Here is a 23834-nt window from a genome sequence, read left to right on the forward strand (position 1 = left end):
CAATATTAGGTGTTCCTAAAAAAATAAGCAACAAGATGTTTCTGATTATTTTTTCTATCCCTTCTTTCCTCCTTTCTTCTTGTTTGGTTTTTGATGTTACCAACTGGGAAAAATCTGAATTTTAATTGAATTTCATAATGAATTGTTTTTAAAACTTAAAAAATAATTTTTCAAAGCTTAATTTTCAAATTCAACTTGGGAAATGTAATGTTTAAACTGCTTCTCGTGATTTTTTAGACACTGTTGTGGGTTTGAACCTAAAGAAAGATTATTAAGTCAAATAGAATAACATATTAGATTTAACATTAGAAATAACATTTCTTTATTAGAAAACATATTCTAATAAAATTATCTTGGTAAAGAGCACTGTAGGCTTTTGTAATTTTCAAGGATCTTTTTGATCCTATATGAGTGTAAGTAATGTTTTTTTTTAATGTTTTTAATTTTACTTCTTAAATTAATGAAACCTATATACCAATACTTTATATTTTCTTACCACATCCTTGAGTTTTTAAAAAATTTTAAATCATTTGCTGATATTAAGATCTACAATTCTCTTAAATACTTTATGGTAATATGGATTTAATTTTGACAGATATTTATCTTTTTGCTCATTTATAAGGAAAATTTTCTGTTAAAGCTAGAAAACTATCAGATCTATATGGCAAACACAGAAGTCAAAAGAGATGAGAAATTAGGCAGCATAATTAGGATTATCTCAAACTTAGATTTGTAAACTACAGTAATAGACCTGTCCTTTTGCCTAAATATCTTATTTGTATAAAAATGTTATCAATCAGTGGTGTCAAACAAGTTATTTCAACACCTTATCAGAGATATCCACCCCACCCAGAAAAGGGTTTGAGCTTTTAAAAGCATTACAAGAACAAAATATGAAACAAATTTCTGTTTTTAGATTAGTATCAGATAAAGAAGCTCAAGAAGCTAGGAGTGCAAGAACACATAATATCTAACATCAGAATGAATCACTATTGTAGAATTGCGATTTTACCAGCTTGTGTGGAAGTTTTTTATACTACTTGGAACCAGAAAAGCAAAAAAAAAATCAATAACATCATTAGTAGACCAACATATTAGATGATATAGATGATCATAATCCAAGACATTATTAAAGTTTTATTGCAATATTTAATTGCATATTGATGAATCTATAGACATTAGTAACTGCTAGACAACAGCACTATTTAGAGTCTCTGAGGTGAAATGTCTGGAAGAACTTTGTTTAGGAAGACGAAAAAAAACTCTCTGGGGATTAAATATTCAAGGCAAATGAGGTATTATGAAAATACTTCTTAAAAATGTTTGTTACAACCAAGGTTTACTCTGATAACACTGGTATTCAAGTAATATGTTATTTGCAGAGGGACTTCCATATGTAAATGGTTTCCTAAAATTATGAATTACAAATTTAAAAATATTGTCAAAATGATGCCCATGATAAAATCCAAGCTGTCAATCACTTAACCATTTGTTTTTAGCTTTCTACAAAAACTGAGAACAGAATACCATTTTTTGTTGCTTCATAGTTAAGTGCATTGGCAATCCAAAGGATGAGTTTTATCAAGAATTGGGAAGTATTTTGCAAATGATCCAACTTTGCAGATTTAGTAAAGGTTAGTTCTTAGTTACACACCTGGATTACTTAATTGACATTTGACCACCTGAATAGCTTAACTGAAAAATTACGGCAGCTGCCAGGAAATATATTAACACTTACTGACAAAGATTAGGAATCGACAGCAAAAATTCAACTTGGGAAACGTAATGTTTAAAATGGTTCTCATGATTTTTTAGACACTGCTGTGGATTTGAACCTAAAGAAAGATTATTAAGTCAAATAGAGTAACTTCTGTCTGTGTTTGAGAGAAATCTTCACCATTGTTTCTAAAATCATTACAAGAAATGTCAACACTGCATCAAAGAAAGACAAGTAACAACTGTTAAGAGTTAAAGAATGGTGGTACCTTTGGTGAATAATTTCAGGAGAACAAGGTATCCAAATTTTGACTAGTGGAAAAGGGAGTTTTTATCTGTCAGAGACAAAACAATAAATAAATCATCTTCTGCCATTTGCTGCCTGCTACTTTTACAAAATTTCTTAGGAGTAGTGACTACCAAGAACTTAGATCATTCATCATGTCTTGATTAGACATGATGTAGCTACTTCAAAAAAGTTATGGTCACAGCTGTGGTTGCTTATGAGCTAGACATAATTGGAAGTTTTATCAAATTAAATATATCCCTAATTTGGGATAATTATGTCCCAAATTAAAAATTATATAATCCCATATATTATGTGCATTGTGTTTTATTTGTCGTATTATATAATGAAATTGTAATTAATGTCTTCACTAAGCCTTTATATCACTGGGCCTTATAAAATGTTATCATTGCATGGGTTTTATAACATTCCAAGTTTGAGAAGCCTTGTGCTAGAGGATTGTAGAATGATTTTCTCCTGCATAAGAATCTGACCTTTGGCTAATCCTGCAGTTCTGTACCCTCGATAACCTAAAAAGAGTTAAATGTTGCTTGTTTATAGGAAACATTGCTTATGATAAAAATGACATCGATTAGTAAATTATAGCTGCATTAGGAGGAACTAAGAAAGAATTATAAATACCTTATGGGGCGTCATAGCTTTTGACTTCCCATAGTTCAGATTCTTTTTTTCTGAGCATGTGCCCTGTAGGAACGCTGAAATCTATGCTTATGGGGTTATTGCAAGAGATGTTGGCTCCTGTGAGTAATAAGGCTTTTTGGCCACAGTGGCTTTCATATGCACTCAATGTGGATCTCATCTTTTTGCATCTGAGTTGACACCTAGGGAGAAGATAGCTCCCAGGTGGCTATTAGACTGCTGCAAGGACTCCAATGGGAAAGGAACGTCTGATGCTGCCCTGAAGGCAATAAGTGGTTCCGGGTTTTTCTGAGTAGATGGATGCCAAATAGAAGTATATGAAAGTCTTGTGAGTTTTAACATTTAGTTGGATCTAAGAAGACCCCTGGTGAGGCAATTTTTAAGTATTCCTTTTTCAGGTTGGTATAAAAGGACCCACTGTTGATATTAGAAAATTCTCTCCCTAGTAGATGATAGGTGTTTTTCATATCTATGTAACCCTTCACCTCACCATTATTTCAATTATATAAATTCACATTTTGCTGTTTTTTGTTTTGGCCATTGAAATATAAACTTGCTCACACTAGTAAGGAACTGTGGGTGCTTTTATAAGGCATAGTGGGGTACTAAGTCTTTGCAGTGTTAATGGATGAGTACTGCAACATGATAGTATTAACACCAACTATAGTGTATGCCAAATCTTGTTCTAAATGTTTTATATGTATTAGCTCATTTAATCTCCACAGCAACTCTTTAAGGTAGGTAGGATTGATATACCCATTTTACAAATGATGAAAGTCACAGAATTAAGTTCATATAGCTAGTGAGTCATGGAGCTGAGATTCAGATTATTTGGATTTTAGAATCCAAGTCCTCATGCACACCACTTAATATACTCATCCTCATAATGACAACTACTCCTGCATTTGTGTCACACACACTGTGTTAGGCATTGTGCCAAGTGCTTTCTGTACATTAGTGTTCTTTCTTCCTCATAAACATCCTATTAGAATGGCATTATATATAATGGAAAGATAAGAAAATTGAGGTATAGATTAAAGACTTTTCTATTTGATATTGTTTTGTGATTTGCAGTAGGAAATTCAGAATAATGTCTGATGCTCCCATCTTTCAGTTCTATGATTTCATTCTCTGTGCAATGTCAAGTTTAAAGCTATTAAAATCTAACAGATAGTTCAGATTGTATGGCAGAGCCTTCCCCAAAATCTGAGCATCTTTTGGGTCCACAGAATGCCATGAAACAGGACACCATGTCTCCTATACCTCAGTGTTTCCCAATGTGTCTTTCCAAGAACATTAGACCTAAATGATTCTAATTGATAGATGGTTAACAGATGTGTTCTGTGATATGTAAATTTGAGAAACTTTGTTAAGTCAGTAGTTAGGATTAGGATTCCAATTAGAATCTTGGAAGACAAGTACATGACTTGGGATATTAGAACTATATCAACTTCTACTCTAAGCTTAGGACATGTTCCTTCTAAACAACTAATTTTGGTCTCTGGTTGTTTCTAAACTTGTTAGAAGTACTTTTAAGGCAGCTTTTAAAATTTCACGCTAAAGCTATTTTATCCTTTAAATTATATTACTATTTAGTGGCCAAGAACAGAAAACACAGATGCCAGCTTGAAACCTTCTGAAGTAGAGGCATTCTAGTTTATGTGTGAAGTTATAATTATTTTTTAAAAACTTTAGAATGAGGTATATATGTATTATGCAATAAGAAACAGATCACTTTGAAGCCATATTATCAAAAAAACCTCACCAGGTTGTCTAACACAATGGCAGTTTTCTTAGGCTAATCTACGAAGAAATTTAAATCTATTAAGTCAAATTTGAGTCAGCAAGTGGAAACACTATGGGCCCTTTGGATTTTCATTTGGAATAATCAAAAACCCTCCTTCTGGTTAATCAAACCAGAAATAAAACAAGAATTTCTCTTCCCTGGTTTACATTAGATCTATTTTTTCCCAATACAGTTAGATCTAGACTCCAGATTGTCTCCCTACCCTTCCTTCAGACACATGCACACACAAACATACATGCACACACATCCTGGCACTGCTCTGGAGCTATGGTGATTTAGTGGATGATGGTTTCATTTCATACAAAAATCTGAAGAACCTAGAGCAGTGGCTCTTAGCCTTAGCTGCTCATTAGAATCACCCAGGCTCTACTTCCAGTTACTTATGATTTATCTCATCAGTCTGTGGTGGAGCCTGAGCAACAGCTTTTCTTTAAAACTTGCCAGTTGATTCTAAGATTCAATCAGAGTTATGCATCATGGACCTACAGCAGCATTTCTCAAGCCTTAAAAGACTTGCTAAAACACAGATGGTTAAACCCCTAGATGATTTAACAGGCCTAGGGTGGAGCCTGAGAATGTGCAATTCCCACATAGTGCTCATGCTGCTCTTCCAAGGACCATACATTGAGAAACATTGACCATCGAGCACTCTCCTAGTGATGAAACTTGGAAGTTTCCTCTTAGTTTTACTTTTGTTTAATTTTCCAGGTAAAAAAGAGTTCTTTATCAGATATTTTGCCATCTTTGGTTAATCAAACCAGAAGCAAGCATTTGTCTTCCACAGGTTAGGTTAGATCTAGTCTCATATTGAGTCATGGCAAGGACCATCATCAAACAGATTGAGGTTGATAAATGCAGAACTCAGGCCTATTTCTTCCCAGGCACTTGCTTGCTTACCTTTGTTCAGTGAATACACCCAAATCATAATACTTTAAAACCATGTAATAATGAAAATAGACAACTTAGAGTTATGTAGGGCCACAAGAGCTTATCTAATTCAGCCTTAAAGCAGGTAAAGAATAACTCTCTTTCTTGTAGATATCAGAAATTTGAAAGAAGCAGGAGGTAACAGGGAACAAAGACAGATGTATGCATTCGAGCATGGCCTAAGATGAATATGATGAGGAAATCAGCCTGATTGAAGAGGATGATTTGTGTTGACAGAGAAGGAACTAATGGGAAACAGGAAGAGAGTGCCACAAATACGTGGGAAAATAACTTGGATTTAATGACAGGAGCAATAAGAAGCTATTCAAGGTTCTTGAGCACAACAGTCACATGAGGCAAACCATGTTTCTGCAATATTAGTCTGGTCGATTGGTTTAAGGATGAATAGAAACATTTTCAATCACTGCAGTGTATAACAGATGGAACTGCTATTTGAAATAACATCACATTGAGGTTTTATTGTTTTGGAAATCGATGAATTGATTTCAGGAGGAGAAAAATTTTTTTAAACCCCAGAGGGGTTCTAAGCCCCAAAGTAGGTTCACTTTGACTTATATCTGAAATGACTAATAATAATAAGACAATGATTGACCTACCACAAGGGCCTCAAAATTCTCTCAGTTCATATGGTTATCTCAAATGAGACACACATACTTTCAGAAGCTAATAGAAGTCTTGAAGTCTTAGTTTCATTTAAGATGGATACAGACAGGTTCTACTGTAAAATAATTTGACGAAGGACCCCTTGATCTTCATTGAACAGCAAGAAAGCACTACATATATTTTTTCCAATTATGAGGCAGTAGAGCATAGTTAAATATAATTTTATTTGAGACTTCCATCTCAATCTAATTAGTTAACTATCCAAGGATCTCTAGTTAACTAGATCCTAAAGTCATCTTCTTCATCTGAAATGTAGGAATTTTATAACACAGCAGTTGAATTTTAAAAAAGTTTTCTTTTTGTTTCTTAAAGGAAGCCTACTTTTTCTGATTATCTCCTCAAAGAAAGGCCTTAGTGGAACAAACATCCAAAACCACTCTCTAGGAGGCAGCTGAAGTTTGATCCTGAGTGCTAAGAAATGCCGAGGGGGCAGTCATCATCATAGGAGTCGTAGTTCAACTCCTGAAATGGATAAACACTTGGAGGCAGAGCATGTAGAGCAAAACACTCCAATCCAAGGAGTAGATCTGGGGGATGACCTCTCAGTAATGAACTGGAAAGTCTAAGAATAGGATTACAGAGAACTGTGCATACACTGTCTTTTAAGCAAATCTCTTCCTGACCCTGCGGCCCCTTCTACCTACCAACTGGATTGGGCTTGAAGGAAGTCCCTGTTGATCTTTGGAAAAATAATTCCATTAGAGTGGCAGGAAACAAAACCGTTTTTCAGGAACTCTAAGAAGGAATGGATAAGGTGGATGTGGCCATTGACACACACCATTATAAAGGAAACTTAAAAGAAGAAGAAAAGTGTGGGATTTTAGTTAAGACGGTGGCAGGGTCAAGAAAAGATTTTCTATGTGCTAAAGGGACATTCTGCATACTTTCAGATGTGGAGGAAAAGAAACCAAAAAACTAGGGAGAGTTAGAGAAAAGTGAGGTGAAACCTCTCCATCTCCATTTGGAGGAAAGCATGAGAGAAACAATCAGAGGGAAAAAACATGGTATGTTGAACTTCAAGTGAAGATATGAGAGGGAGCTTGCCTTGTCTTCACATGTTTTTTGTTATTTGTTTTGAAATAAAGTTTGGTGGTTCACAAACATTATTGTGTATCGCAGTCACCCAGGCATCTCACTATCCTTGAGTCTTGGAATACCTAAAGATTCTGATTCTGCGATGGACTCAGAAATCTAGATTCTTAATAAGCACCCCAGATGATTTTGATGCTGATGATCCAACCTTTGAAAGGGCTCTCGTGTGTTCAGTTGTTCAATGAACAGTAGAGATGTGTAAAGAAGGAAAAGGCTTGCAGGCTTGAGAATGAAGTTCTGCGATAAGAAGAGAAATACAAATAAAAGGAATTTCTAAGTGGCACTGAGCACCAAGTTAGAATTCAACATCATGGACCACAGCTACCATCTTCTAGAAGGGCCATCAGTAGCAGACAGATTACACAGAGCAAGTTTTCCAGACATGCACCAGGCCCGTGGTCAGCAATTTGTTCTTGTTTTTAGGTTGCTTTGATGCCTGATGTTAATGAAACATCTGAAGTTGATTACTATTTCAGTGGCAAATTGAAGTTTTACATTTTAGAGAGAATCACCCCAAGAATACCCTAATTATATCTTTAGCTATTGACAACGAGAAAAAGAAAGACATGTAAAATGTATTCCATATTCCTCACCAGCCCTGTGCAATACCCGGCATTTTCCCAGACATTTCTGGGGTGCGTTAATTAGAACACAGACAAAAAGTCAGATAGTGGGATCAGGTAAAAGCCGAGCAGGTTGAAGGTTTTCTGTGGCAGCCCTGAAGTTGGAGGGACTATTCCTCTCCCACTTTGCACAGCACCATCAGCCCCCCACATCTCCTTGCAGGCTCACATGAACAGCTCTTGGTTTGGGTTTGCTTTCATTCTGGTCCCGTGTGCCATAATTTTAAAAATATTTTTGTTACTCAGTTTTATTAAAATGAAAATAGAAATTAAAAACTAAAAATGATTTATACCAGTGGTTCTTAACTTTTTTTTAACAGACCCAAAACATAGAATTTTGTTCAATTTCTTAAAAACTTATCATACATATATACACGAATTTTCCATACAACATTTTCAGGGATTTCACAAATAACTTGAAGGCTGTGTTAAAGGGCTGTGGCCCGGACATGGTGGCTCACGCCTGTAATCCCAACACTTTGGGAGTCTGAGGCAGGGAGATCACTTGAGGTTAGCAGTTCGAGACCAGCCTGGTCAACATGGTGAAACCCTATCTCTACTAAAAATAAAAAAATTAGCCAGGCATGGTGGCGGGTGCCTGTAATCCCACTTACTTCAGAGGCTGAGGCAGGAGAATCTCTTGAACCTGGGAGGCGGAGGTTGCAGTGAGCCAAGTTTGCATGGCTGCATTCCATCCTGGGCAACTGAGCGAGACTCCATCTCAAAGATAATCATAATAATAGTAGTAGTAGTAGTAGTAATAAAATAAAATAAAGGACCATGGACTCCAGGTTCAGAATGTAGAGCCAAGGACTGAAAGACGTGGAAAACAGCTGATTTTCACTGGAGTGTTCCTAATTTCTGCCTAGTACATGTAAGTTTTGCATAGTTTTAACATAGAAACAATTTAGGGCTTTGTTTTTGCCCTTAACCTTTATCTTGTTTTGCTAAGCTCTCCTAACAGAGAGAAACATTTTAGAAAAATGTTATTTTCCTAAATTCCTAAATATATTTCAATAAGGTGCTATATCATATTTCACACTTGTTCTATTACTGAATAATTCTTGCATTCAATATTTCAGCATTATAGCTAAAATTACAGAGAATATCATTTTGCCGTAGGAAAAATTTTATTTTAAGCAGTTTTAGAGAATCAGCCCTATTTTCATTGCTTCATTTCTTTCTCCTGTCCTTTCTTCTGTTTTTACTCTGTTCTTGCTTCTTTTCTTTACTTGATCAGTTTTCTGTTAATCATACAGTTGAAGAATGTCCATGACAACAGTTGAAAGAGAGGTATTATGAACTAAACAATTTATCAATAATAAATATTTTGTTGGTGATAAATTGGGCGTATAATATTGGTCTTGATTCTTACCTCACCTAATTAATGTTTCCTTACTTTTATCTTTCTCATAATTCTGTCATGATGTAATAGTGCAAAATTCTTTTATGCTATTAATATTGAATAGTTTCTGAAGAGTTAATAATAGATAAAAACTTAGCTCCAGATAGTTTTAATGTAGAACTATTAAATTTTAATAATGTATAGTCAATTCATTTTAATGTAAAAATCATGTAACTGAAATCATCAAGCATATTGCCACAGTTGTGAAATCTTTATAATAAGCCCAACTTGTTTAACTCATTTTCTTGAGTAATGTATTTAATGTGAAAGTAGTTGGTTAGAATTTTTTAACTTTAAATAATATTTGCTTTCCAGAAATGTTTTATCTCTGTAGAATAAAAAAGTAATGCAATTGCTTCATTTTGTATTGAATACTTTATTTATTAGTCCCAATTTTTATTTGTTTATAGAGTTGTAAATTATGAGAACATCAATAAAAATGACTACTATACTATTAGCCAAAGGGCAGTAACACACGTTTATAATGAAGACATTGAATTCATCGAACTTGATCGATGGGAACAGGAATATCTATATCACAGAGAACTCACTAAGATTCCCATATTTTCACTGTTCCGGAAATGGAAGGCTTTTAGTGTATGGAGGAAGAATGTCCGCTCCAAGAAAATCACTGAATGTCGAGAATCTCTACAAAAAAATTTGTTCATTGTTAATCCTGTATGTATTTATCATTTATATTTTAAAATAATTACTTACAAAAAAAGAAAATGTGAATCTATTATAGCTGTTGGTATAGACTCTTCTTGAAATCAAATATTTTATATTCTTAGGAGAATTCCCAGTTTTCATCCTGTCTTGTCATTTAGGAGTCTAGCAATCTAGAGGTGTTTCTACATTTTAACTAGGGTTGCAAAATGCAAAAGTATAAGAAGAGAGTTGCACAGGTCCCTTTTGATTAGAAGTCACCTCAGAGTTTTTGGATTTGTGATCCCCTTTGTTGTTGATTAGAAAAGTTATATGTCATTTTGAGCAGAGTAGGCTGGTAGCCTCTATTACCTCCCCTCATCTTTGAGACACTCTAGCTTTTATAGTACAACAGAAGTCAGGGCCTTGTTTTCATGGGTCAGTACCTCCTAATATATCATATATTTCCTTTACAATGGATTCATACAGTAGGAAAATTTTTAATATTTACTTTGGACAACGGGGTGATCATGAAAACAAAACTGTGAAAAAGTGTGTGACCATATTTAAAATTTCTATCTATTGAATTTCAACTTGCATTAGAAGATTCCTACTTGGCCTCTAGGAATAAACTGCAATCATCATTACTGTCACATTCAGAGTTCTGGTCCTCAGCTGTCTTATTTCTATGACACTATCTCAAGTTTGCTTTTTACTAGTCATTTCCTTCACTTTGCATACGGTAATATGCAAGACTGTTATCAACATGCCAGTCACACAATAGGGAAACATTCAAGGTCTCTGGCTAACATAAATATTAGTACAAGGCAAATATATAAGATGGACTATCTCAAGTCATCCATTCCATTGTGCATTCTGAGTTGTGAAAAAATATTCCAGTCCTTCTTGACATGAAACTCAAATTTCATTAAGGATCCATCAGTCATTCAAAGTTATTTTACCATCTTTCATCTTTTACCATGTCTTGAACACTACACATATCATACATTTGTTGCTAGGTATGTAAAATAGCTCATTCTTGATTTGTCTTTGAAATTACTTCTATCAGTCCTCGAGGCATGTTCTCTTATTTTATGTGCTGAGAGTTTTCATTCTGTGTCCATCATTCATACCAGTGGTGTTTCAGCCTTTATTGTATCTTCTCTTAAATTTAGTCCCAGCAGACTAGAAAGCTCTCATCCTTTTAAGCAAGGATTGGCCTAAATAACAGACTCATTGCAGTCATTTAAATATGTATTAAATGCTATAATCACCCACACACTTACCACTAGTCTTATATTTATAATTAGTTAACTAGGGCTGATTCCCCTAGACAAGGTTGAAGGGAGACATACTGAGTTGTCCTTGTTTTCTTTTTATGATTTTTTTAAATAACAAATTTTGTTGGCATGTGTGCCTACGTCATTTCCTTATAACAGTTTTGATATATAATTTACATACCATACAATTCACACATCTGAAGTACACAATTCAATTATTTTTAGTATATTCACAGAATTGATCAATCATTGCCACAGTGAATTTTAGAATATATGCATCACTCCAAAGGAAACCTCATTACGCATTAGTGGTCACTCTCTGTTTCTTTCTGACCTACCTGTCCCTTCCCCCAACTATAGGCAATCACTAATCTACTTTCTATCTCCATAGACTGGCCTGATATGTACATTTCACATAAATGGAAGCATACAATACACTTGGCTCTCAGTGTCTTGGGGGACTGGTTCCAGGACCACCTCAGCAAATACCAAAATCCACGGATGCTCAAGTCCCTTATATAAAATGGCACAGTATTTGCATATAACCTACAAACATCCTCCTATATACTTTGTCATCTCTAAATTATTTTTAATACCTAATACAATGTAAATGCTATGTAAATAGCATTTATACTATATTGTTTAGAAAATAATGACCCAAAAAAGTCTATTCATCTGTAATATGGGCACAAGCATTGTAGACCCTACTACATTTTTAATCTACAGTTGGTTAAATCCATGACTGTGGAACCCGAGGATACAGAAGGACTGTATGTGGTCCTTTATGACTGACTTTTGTTTATTTAACATAATGTTTTCAAGGTTCTTCTTCTATGTTGTAGCATAGCATTTTTAAAAGTTGGCAAATTATATTGGATATGCCTATTTTATTTGTCCATCTATTGATGGATATTTGGATTGCTTCCACTTTTTATCTATTATGAATAATGCTGCTATGAACATGCATGTACAAGTTTTTGTCTAGACATATGTTTTCATTTTTCTTTGGCACATACCTAGGAGTGGAATTGCTGGGTCGTTAGCAACTTTATGTTTAACCTTTTGTGACAACATGAAGCAGTTTTCCAAAGCAACTTGTTACCCAATAACAATTTAATGTTAAATTTGGCTTTCTTCTGTGTCCTAGCCTCTTAAATTAATAGATAGACCTTTCCATTATCATTATGACTGGACATTGTAAAGTACTTAAGGTAACACCCAGTTTTCTATTACTTGCCCTCAATTCCTTGAATCACTTGCCTTATTCCTTAAATAGCTAAAAGACATGTATGTGTTTTCAAAATCAAAAGAAAGGAATTCAGACAAATTAAATCTGATAATTAAAGGAATACTTTTAGAAAAGAGTTATAGAAGTGATCTTTTAACATATGCATTTTGTAGTTGTAGCAAAAGTTAACACACGGAGGTGTTTATTATCCTTAATAACCATTCTTGCTTTTTGAATGTTTTATACTTTTAAAATACAGAACATTTTTCCTAAATAATAAATTCCTATTTTAATTCAGCATTTGCGACCAGCTCTTCTTATGATAAATGAATTGTGTTATCATTTGAGTTTTATGGGACTTTGTTATATTGAAAAGTGTCACACCTACACCCTGCAGGAATTTAAGGCCGCACAAGTCATACGGCTAGCAGAGGTAACAAATTTTGTCTATAAGAATCAAAGCTTTTTCTCCTTATTTCTGATACTTTAGCATCACTAACTTTACATATTCAACAATATCTAGGTGACAGAACGCCTAGGAGAATTTCGAAATGAGGCAAAATATGTAGTCAGGAGGGCTTGTCGATTTGCTTTGCGTGCTGCAGGATTTGTTCCTGATGACTGTGCCTTTGGACCTTTTGAGGGTATGAAGGGGAAAGAACCTCAATATATCAGAAGTAGTGGCTTTCTAAAATTTCAGCCCTTTTTATTTGACTTTTCTTAAGTTTAAATAATGATTCTATGTTTGAATTGTTCCAAACATTTGATGGATATTAAAAATTTAATATATTTTGTGGAAGGGAGGGAAATAGAAAATACTGCATGTTTCTCCCATTACTCCTGTTTGTATGTAGTATTTCTAAACTGGATACAGAATCTTGATTAATAAGCACTTTAGAGTGGACTCAGCATCTCTCTGCTTAAAGGTATGTCCAGCCTGCTAGCACAGACAATAGGTTTGTTAAAACTAAGGGACTGGATTGACCTTAGGATTGACTCAGTTAGCATGTACTATAAAGGTTGGCTAAACTGTAGGTAGAAAAGGAGGGTAAAGGTGTTCCTAGGAAAGAGGTAGCATAGTATACAGATCAAATCCTGTTAATGAGAATGTCAGTAAACTATCTACAATCTTGTTGAACTGAAATCCTTTGATGTAAACTTATTTTGGATAATTGGGCTGTTTTGCAGGTTTGAAATGCTTCGTGTACCAAAATATTTTGTTGTTTTTGAATATTATTTATCTTTTCTTTGAATCATATTGAAAGAGATGGAACTTTTACACAAGTACACTTGTTGTTGTGCCTTCTGTTATTCTTAGATTATCATGAAGTGCAGAGCAGTATAAGTTTCATTAATACGCCATATGAGTTGCCCACTTATGGAGACTCTAAGAAAATGACATATACACAACAGGCCATCAAAAGGCGTCACTGCATGAGGCTGACGTGGTAAGATTATTCTCATTTTCAAGAAAAATTGTAGTACCCATCTTAAGCTTTATTAAAAATTAAACCCCAGAAAGTGATGACTATGTTAATTTGCATAACTGGAGTAATATCACTATGTATATCAAAGCATCATGTTGTATACCTTAAGTACACACAATAAAAAATTAAAATGAAAGTAGAATCTTTTCTAGGACCCAAGTGATGTCTCACTTGAAAAGAAAAATGGAACCCTTCACCACATTGTTTATGAATGGTGATGAGAAATTTGTGGGACATGGTAACCTGAATGTATGGCCCAGAAGACCCCCTTTTCAAACTGCCACCAGCCAAAGCAGCTCTGGGACTGTGATCTGGTAGAGATAGAGCATGAGGCCAAGGCCAAGAGCTCCTCTTTGATCTCTCTGGCTTTGTTTCCCTCTGGCCCAGCCTGGGTATGGAGACTTGCAGTACAGCAGACTCTGGCAGGGAGAAATCAGCCACACAGATTTATGGACCTCCTCAAGTGGGCCTGGAGGACTTGCTCCATCTTTTTGGTCACAAAAGAACTATAGGCAGCTGCATAACATCACAAAGGTGCACCCAGTCCCTAAAATGGGATTTGCCACTGGGAGCCAGAGAGAGAAATAGCCCTCCCAGGACCTCACCAGGGGACTCTCATTAGCACTAGCTCTGACACCTGCTTACCCAACTGGATCTTGACCTTGACTGTTCCAGAATTTGGATTTCCCATCATTCTAAAACCTCATGTCTTTGGAACTATAAAATACTGATTATTGTTATTCAGTGCTCACTGACTTAATCCAACTTTTGCCATTATGTAATACATCTTAACTGTATCTCAGTTTATATATGAAAATGTCTGTGTAGCAACAGAAATCAGTGAAGCAGTCTCTGAGGCTACCACGGTGGACCTAGAAGTATTAGATGCCTTAGAGCTCCACTTGAGCAGAATAGAACTATTCTAAATGTCTTGCTGACTCAGTCTGCATTCTAAGTAAGCACTCAAGTAAGGAAACATAAAATTCAAACCTTTGGGTTAGCAGTTGCCATCAACATTTATTCAATAGCAAAGATTTTATACTTTTACTATTAGAATGCAAGTTACAGATGTTGTATGCATTGATTTCTCCTTTAAAGCATCTTTTAAAAAATATTATGGCCCTTTTAGCTAGATAAACTAGATGCATTTTCCCTAACAGCTATATTACTCATTAAATATTCTATTGAAAAGTTAGAATATCTAACTGAATTAATGCTACATATTTGAATATATTTGTGTTTTAAAAGGAAGAATATTTAAGGATAACTCTTCTGGACAGTACATTTCTGATATTGTAATATAATTAAATGGAAATTCAAGGAGAAATTATGATATTTTACATTTTAAATATTTGCTTTAGAGGCACTGTCAAAAATATGTAGTGAATATAAAAAACCGAAATTGTATTTGTTTTTTTCTTTTCAAGCTTTATTCGTCTAAACGACTATCTAATTGAGAACACAATGCACGTCTTAACAGTAAATGCTGTTAATTCACTTTTGAACCATCTCACTGACAAGCTAAAACGAACAGCTTCAGCAGATGTCATTCAGAAATGGATTACTGAAGAGAAACCTGAAGTCCCTGATAAAAAGGTATACTCACACAAAATTAAGAATATTTTATTGGTCAGCATTTATTGAGGAGCGCAAACTACGCTCTATGAATTATGCTATTTTCTGTGCACTATAGTTCGTGGGGACATAAATGCTCCTTGTGGGCATAAACTGGCAGAGAGAAGCAGGAAAAATGGTATAAATAAAAGAGATAAACAATAGTTTAGAGGTGAAAAGAAGCAAATTATTGTGCTTTGAGGGGATGGCCTTTTATGAGGATGTTGATCTTAAAGACACAGAGTACTTTGAGATGTTTGGATGAAGTAGTACAAATTCGTGCATTCCAGCATAGCTAAAAGAAAGATCATATTATCTCATATTCAAATTTCCCAGTAAGTTTTGCCCTAGCTCCATCCTTAGTACTAATAGCTTCTTTCCAGAATACCTACATGCTCACCTCATTTCATCAAACCTCCTACCCTCACAGCTTAAATCTCCTGCTCCATAGAAAGCTAATTATGCAATACACGACCTGTTGCTCTCAGCCTGAGTTTCCCTTTCTTCCAAAAGTTAAATCATAGTCATGAACTCCTTTTCATAGCTTTCTCTCCTCCCCTATTCTGAATTTCTCCTTTTCATAAATAGTATCAAAATTTTAAAAGTCACATTTATTTTTCTATTCTAAAAGTAATTTATGCTAAGTGTACAAAATCAGGAAAACACAGAAATATACAAAGAAAAGCACCTTTGCTACCCAAAGGTAATTACTTCAAAGGGGAAAAAAGATATTATACTTTCCTTACTGCTTTATCCCTTGCTTTTTCCTCTTAGCAATACACTATTATGAAATATTTCCCAAGTCAACATATATTTTTCCATGTGATATTCTCACAGAGAAATGTATAATTCTTGTAAATAATTTTCTATTATTGATCACATTCCCACTATTTCAAATAATGCTGCAAAGGGTATCCTTGTCTATATATTTCTCACACATTTCAGATTTTTCCCCTTAGAAAAAAATTCCTAGATGTAGAATTGAGTCAGAAATATGCACATTTTTAAGGCTTTTGATACATACACACTGATGTATACTCTCCAGAAAGCTTTGTCAATTTACAGCAATGTTTAAGAATGAGCATTTAGGCCAGGCGTGGTGGCTCAAGTTTGTAATCCCAGCACTTTGGGAGGCAAAGGCAGGTGGATCACCTGAGGTCAGGAGCTCGAGACCAGCCTGGCCAACATGGTGAAATGCTGTCTCTACTAAAACTACAAAAATTAGCCAGCCATCGTGGTGGGCGCCTATAATCCCAGCTACTCAGGAAGCTGAGGCAGGGGAATTGCTTCAACCCAGGAGACGGAGGTTGCAGTGAGCTGAGATCATGCCATTGCACTCCAGCCTGGGCAACAGGAATGAAACTACGTCTCAAAAAAAAAAAAAAAAAAAAGAATGATCATTTACCCACATGCATACTAAATATTACCATTCGTTTTAATCTGTGTCAGTAATATACAAAGTGGTATATCACTGCTTTCAAATGTTGTATTCTTCTAATTATGACCCCAGGGCAGGAATAAGGGCATGGGTCTAGGAATCAGAAATATCTGGGTTGAATTCTGGTCTGCCGCCTACTAGCTAGTATGATCTGGATGAAACATTCTACCTTCTCCAAATCCCATTTTCATCCTATGGGAACAATAATGGAACCTATTTAAGAAGGTTGGTGTGGAAATTACACAAATACCCAGCACTGTGCCTGGCACACAGTAAACTCTCTGCAAATGTTGTTACTGAATAAACTATTTTAAGGAAGAGAAGAATGAGGTGAATTCATCATTTGTATTTGGCTTTCAAGAACTCTCAGATTATGCCCTTTGCCCATTTTTCTACTTAAGTATATTTGTATTTGAATATATTTCTATGTACAGATTCATTAATATATTATTGGCATATATTCCTATTAAGTATATCAACTATAGTTCTATTCAAATATTATCAACTTTCTATCTTCTATATACATTATTGATATGTGTTCCCAGTTTATTGTTTGCCTTTCCATTTTGTTGGTAGTATTTTTATAAGGAAAAAAGGCTTACGTTGTTATGTAGTCTTTCAATATTTGCCTTTTTTCTTTCTGTTCTTTATTATTCTCTGAAACACTTTCCACATGCCAAGATTATGAATTCAGCTAAGTATATAAACTTCAGTTCACATGTCCCTTGTTTAGTTTGTTTTAGACCTTGATACTTGTGTCTTTATAACACTCTAAATATACTCATTTCAGGGGACCCTTGTGGTGGAAAACGAAGAAGAAGATGAATCTCTCATCCCCATGTTTCTCACGGAACTAATGTTGACAGTCCAGTCACTCCTCTTTGAGCCTTCTCTGGAAGACTTTCTGGTGTGTGTTTTTCATGTATTATCCACATGCAAGCACCTATTTGGAAAATGAAGCAGCTATTTTGCTGTCAATTGGTTGTCAGAATTGCAGTTGTCACCACTCCAAGATGATCATGAGAAAGAGAGAAAGCATTGTTTTGTCACAGCTTTATAGCTATATATAAACTATCTAAAAGTTTAGCACATTATCTTTAACTTGAGTCAGATTAGAGGCTTGGTAAGGTACAGGAAAACATTCTATACAAAATTTAAAAGTGACTATAGGGATCTTTTTAAGAACAACTTAAGAGATCACTCTGTTGTGAATACCTTTTCCTTTCTTTTTCTTTCTTTCTTTCTTTCTTTTTCTTCTTTCTTTCTTTCTATCTTTCTTTTTTCTTTATTTCTTTCTTTCTCTCTTTCTCTCTTTCTCCTTTTCTCCCTTTCTTCCTTTCTTTTCTCTCTTTCTTTTTTTTTGAAACAGGGACTCACTCTGTCACCCAGGCTGGAATGCAATGATGTGATCTTAGCTCGCTGCAGCCTCAATCTCCCAGGCTCAAGCAACCTCCCACCTCAGCCTCCTGAGTAGCTGGGATTACAGGTGTATGCCACCAGGCCTGGCTAATTTTTTTTTTTTTTTTTTTGTAGAGATGGGGCTTTGCCATGGTGGCCAGGCAGGTCTTGAAGTCCGGGGCTCAAGTGATCCGCCTGCCTCTGCCTCCCAAAGTGCTGGCATTACAGGTGTGAACCACCATGCCCAGCCTGTAAATACCATTTGTGAAATATTTTTAAAGGTATGCTGGATCCAAGAGAATTTTTTTGTCTTAGTTATCCGTAGCAGTGTAACAAGTTACCACAAAGTTAGCAGTTAGAAACATCCTCCACGAATCATCTCAGTTTCTGTAGGTCAGGAGCTACTCAGATTATCCTCTGTTTCAAGGTCTTGGTCTTGGTCTCCCTCAGGCTGCTGGAAGAATTCAGCTCTAAGCAACTGTAGAACTGAGATCCCCATTTCCTTGAGGGGTGTCAGCAAAGGACCACCCTACTTAGGTCCTAGAAACTATCTGTAGTTCCTTGCCATGTGGCCCACTCTCTAGGCAGTTTACAATATGGCCATTCACTTCTTCAAGGCCAGATGGACCATTCGCTTAGGAAAGGCTCAATCCCTCTTTTAAGGGCTTTCACTTGATTCAGTCACATCTATCAAGGATAATCACTTTTGACTAACTCGAAAACAACTGAGTTGGGACCCTGCAATATCCCCCAACCTTTAATGCATCACATAACCTAATCATGGGACTGGCATCCCGTCATATTCACAACTCCCACCCATACTCAAGAGGAGGAGATTGAACAGCGTGTGTACACAGGGGCGGGAATTTTGGGGGTCATCTTAGAATTCTGCCTACTACATTTGCATAGGTGCATAGGTTAGTAAACCAGTCAATGTCTGTATCTTCTGTTGTTAGCTGCTGTACTCTGATTCAAAAGCACTAGTAATCAGGATCTCTAGATTTTAGTCTTGGCTTTACAATTAATAAGCTATTTGACTTTAGGAAAACCGCTTCTGGGGTTCAGTTTCTGCATTTATATGATGAGAAGGCATATGAGTTCTAGCGTTGCTTCCTCCTCTGCAGTCTATGATTCTGTAATTTATGGGATAGGCAATTTGAAGGCATTTACAGTGACAAGCAGACTACTGAGGTCCCTGTGATTGGAAGCTCACTCAGGAGCTCCCATGCCAAGAGGCACTGGGCTGTCATGTCCCCTCCTGGCCATAAGACTCACGTCCTTCACATGGGACGCAGGTGTCCCGGACTGTAGATGACAAAAGGAGGCTCTCTCACAAGCAGCTGGCTGTCCTTTACCCCCCAAGGGGTGGGCCTCAAAAAACTAGATACCCTTCTCATTTCCTATTATAGGACGCTGTTCCCCACATGGGTATTTTTAACTTCTACACATGAAACATACATGGCCAACCTCTGGGAATAATTAGCATGCTTGTCCATTTGTACCAAAATAAGATTTTATTTCATATAACCCAAAATCAGCCAATAGAAGTACAAATAGGACTATCATTCATAAATTTTCTATTTTTCACTATTATTTTAGTCATTAGCCTTAATCATTCCCAGTGATTCCAAACACACATACACATAGAGATTAATCTAAAGGAAAATTATATACCGAAGTCACGATCTCTTACTTTGCTCTTGCTTGGGTTACCTATGGTTTCCTAATACTTGATTCAATATATACTTTTGAATTCTAGTATTTCTTGCTGTGTGAGACAAACCTCCATTGCATTTTATTCTGTTTACTGCTTCTGCCTCTTGAAATAGACTCCTCCTTTGGTTTAATTGAAATAGACTCCTCCTTTGGTTTCTATTTCTGTAGCAACATTTTTTCCTTCTCAGTCATCTTTCCAAGAGCCTCTTTTTCATCTGATCCTTGATTCTTGCTATCCTTAAGGGCTCCCTCCCCTTCACACCCTACAGTTCTTTCTGGGTGCTCTTTTCTGTGCCAAGAATGCAGACATAGACATATATTTATATCTATATCTACCTATCTATATCTCTACCTATATCTGTATGTCTATATCTATAGATCCAATACTTTTCTTTTAAGCCCCACTCATGGTCATCTGGAAATCTTCACCTGAATGTCCCACAGTTAACTTCAATTCACCAATATGAATTGAACTTATCAATTTCTTCGAAAACTTGCTCCTCCCTCCCTGTCTCCATCTCAATGAAAGGTGCCCAAGACAGCAATCTGGGAGTTCTCCTAGATGCCCAGATGCCTAAGCCAGCAATCTGGGAGTTCCCCTAGAGTCTCCCTTACCTCGTTGAGATCAAGTCATCAGCTCTTGTGTGATGAACCATGGTTGCACCCACTCTGCCCTCCATCGGGACCTCATCCTCTCTCTTCTGGCCTGCTGAAATAGTCTGCTCTGATCTGCCTGCCTCTCTCCCTTCTAATCCATTTTCCACATTACTGACAGCAAGATTATTCTCATAAGCAAATCTAATCATGTCCCTTTCCTGCTTAAAATTTCTCCATTGCCTGTAGTAGCATCTTTCACAAGATGTTCTGTGAGTTGTTGATAAGCATTCCAGGAGAAAGGGGGTTGTGATATACATTTGTATATTAACAGATATAAAAAATCCTGTTTAGCAGGTCCTGAGAAAATTCCTGTTCAACTTCATGTAACTCAAGATTTCTTCTCAAATTTACCTTGGAAGTTGGGACCCTTTATCCTCTGGGTAGTCCCCGGTCACAGTTTGGGGATTGCTGGCCCATGGGCTAACACCGGTATCATGCACAAGGCCTTTCATGAAGGGGCTGACTGCATCTGCAGAGTATCCTATTTCTGCACTGTAGCGCTGATGCTCCAGTACCTAAATGACTCACCTGCCTGCCCCCTTGGGCCCCACACACAATGACTTAGCAAGGATTATACTGTTGTGTGATACACTTGACAAGCTCCTCTTCATCTTTTGAGACTCATTTAAAGACTTACCTTTTCTTTATCTCATTTTCTCTAGTTAGACTTTATATTTATTATAAATTACAAACTAATTCATGCTCATTGAAGAGACTTTGAAAAACACAGGAAAAGATTATTAAAATAATCCATAATATTATGTACCAAAAATGAAAACCCATTAACATTTTTATATGCTTCTGTTCAGTCTTGTTTTAGTGCATGCTGATATGCTGACATACCTAACTTACCATGAGGTTATGTACAGAGATAGATATAGATACATGTTTACATTGAGATATTATATACCAGTTTTATATCCTGCTCACTCTCTTTTATTCAAACTTAACGTTATATCATAAACTTTTTCTCATGTCATTAAATGATTTTTGGGAGACGCCATTTTGTAAGGATATGTAATTTTCCATTGTTTAAAAGCACCAGAACTTACATAACTATACTTCTACTTTTGAACACTTAAGCATTTCTCTAGTTATTAATACGAGAAATACTGCAGTGATTGTCCTTGCACATAAATCTTTGTTTACATGTCTACTTTTCCCATAGATTAGCTTTCTGGAATATAAATTACATCTCAAAGAATATAAACTTTGAACCCTCCCTTTAAATTTTCCCGTAGACTTCCTTGGCTTTCCTTCCATTGTGACCTGCTAGTGTTTTGTTCACACTTCAAATGTAGAACTCATCACCATGTGTTGCAATTTTTGTGTGTCTCTCAATTAGAAAACATATGTCCTGAAGGTAGGGCCATGTCTTTTGATTTGTCATATACTCAGAATCAGCACAATACCTAGCCTGGTTGAATAAGTTATTCTTATTTATTTTAGCATTTCATAAAATTCAAAAATATTTATAAATATACGCATTTACATTTATGTTTATGCTTTTCTCTTTAACAGGATGGTATTTTGGGTGCAGTTAATCATTGTCAAAACACTGTGTTATCGTTTCCTAATCTCGTGCCTGATTCGTATTTTGATGCTTTCACCAGCCCTTACATTAACAACAAACTTGAAGAAAAAACCTGTGGAACTGGGCCAAGTTTAGCAGCAGTATTCAAGGATGATAGGAATTTTCACACAATTATTTCTCAAATAAAGGTATATTTACTCTGACTAAAACTATTTTATAATATTCTCAATTTTTATGAAATTAAGTAATATGCATTTTTTTCTTTCTTATCTTTAAATGTTCTATATGTGAAAATTGGCATGTGCCTAAATCTCTAAATGGTAAAATTTGAAAGTAATATTTTTTCTCTAGAAATTGTCCTGTTAAGCATGAAATAATTTTTTAAAAGCATTAAAATAGGGCCTGGCACAGTGGCTCACACCTGTAATCCCAGCACTTTGGGAGAACGAGGCAGGTGGATCACGAGGTCAGGAGATCGAGACCATCCTGACTAACACAGTGACACCCCATCTCTACTAAAAAATACAAAAAATTAGCCATGCATGGTAGCAGGTGCCTGTAGTCCCAACTTGGGAGGCTGAGGTAGGAGAATGGCGTGAACCCAGGAGGCGAACTTGCAGTGAGCTGAGATCGCGCCACTGCACTCCAGCCTGGGCGACAGAGTGAGACTCCATCTAAAAAAAAAAAAAAAAAGGCATTAAAATATCTGGACAAACAGTTACTTATCATTAGCAATCCATCGATCCACATGCATGTGTTTTTGGGGAAGTAATCCTGGCTGTTGAGGATGCTGAGACACAGGCAGAGCCAGGGTGACTCACCAGCCAACACAATTTCTTTTACTAAAGTCATTTTTTCATTACATGTTTAATGTTTTATTAAAACAAAAACATGGTGTTTCACTATTTTGGGCCATAGCCACTCAAATGCAAGCACTAACTAAAGCATGCTTGAAGACTTTGAAAATAGTATATTCTACACATAAAATTTTTGTCTTACTTGTCCCAATTTTTAAACTCAAAAGCTCACTTATTGAGGTGATCAGTGTGAGAAGGTAAAGAAACAAGCATTATTCCTTGGCTTGCTTCTCTCCTACATTTCTGGGTAACCTAATCTCCTGTATGGAAAAATGGGAATGCAGCCCTCAACATACTGCAAATGCCTTTTCTTCTTGATGCCAAAACGATACTGTAATTTTCAAACTTAAAATTTACCCATTTGTCAGTCATAAATATCCGTTATATATACATTCCTATGTAACTTAAAATTAGCATAGTGTTTCAATCTCTTTATTTCATCAAGATATGGTTGTAACTGTCATAGTATGATTTTAAAAGCTCTTATTATTTTGAGATACGTCCCATCAGTACCTAATTTATTGAGAGTTTTTAGCATGAAGCATTGTTGAATTTTGTCAAAGGCCTTTTCTGCATCTATTGAGATAATCATGTGGTTTTTGTCTTTGGTTCTGTTTATATGCTGTATTACATTTATTGATTTGCGTATGTCGAGCCAGCCTTGCGTCCCAGGGATGAAGCCCACTTGATCATGGCGGATAAGCTTTTTGATGTGCTGCTGGATTCGGTTTGCCAGTATTTTATTGAGGATTTTTGCATCAATGTTCATCAGGATATTGG

General features: G+C 35.8%; 1 protein-coding gene across 6 annotated transcripts in view; it reads left to right on the top strand.

The window, feature by feature from the left end:
• Nucleotides 1-23834, top strand: part of DNAH6 (dynein axonemal heavy chain 6) — a 342612-nt gene that overhangs the window by 65150 nt on the left and 253628 nt on the right. For 4 of the 6 annotated variants that reach the window (XM_058428736.1, XM_058428735.1, XM_058428737.1 and 1 more), the window contains exons 5-11: nt 9611-9878; nt 12652-12786; nt 12877-12997; nt 13672-13801; nt 15268-15436; nt 17683-17799; nt 22185-22385. In XM_058428736.1, coding sequence (XP_058284719.1) covers nt 9611-9878; nt 12652-12786; nt 12877-12997; nt 13672-13801; nt 15268-15436; nt 17683-17799; nt 22185-22385 — 1141 coding nt within the window. Of the gene's footprint in view, nt 1-9610; nt 9879-12651; nt 12787-12876; nt 12998-13671; nt 13802-15267; nt 15437-17682; nt 17800-18425; nt 18572-22184; nt 22386-23834 lie in introns of those variants that run through there. The other 2 variants (XM_058428738.1, XM_058428739.1) reach the window with 2 other exon arrangements.

This window comes from Hylobates moloch, unplaced genomic scaffold, assembly GCF_009828535.3.
Source record: "Hylobates moloch isolate HMO894 unplaced genomic scaffold, HMol_V3 SCAFFOLD_15, whole genome shotgun sequence".
Taxonomy (NCBI): Eukaryota; Metazoa; Chordata; class Mammalia; order Primates; family Hylobatidae; genus Hylobates; species Hylobates moloch.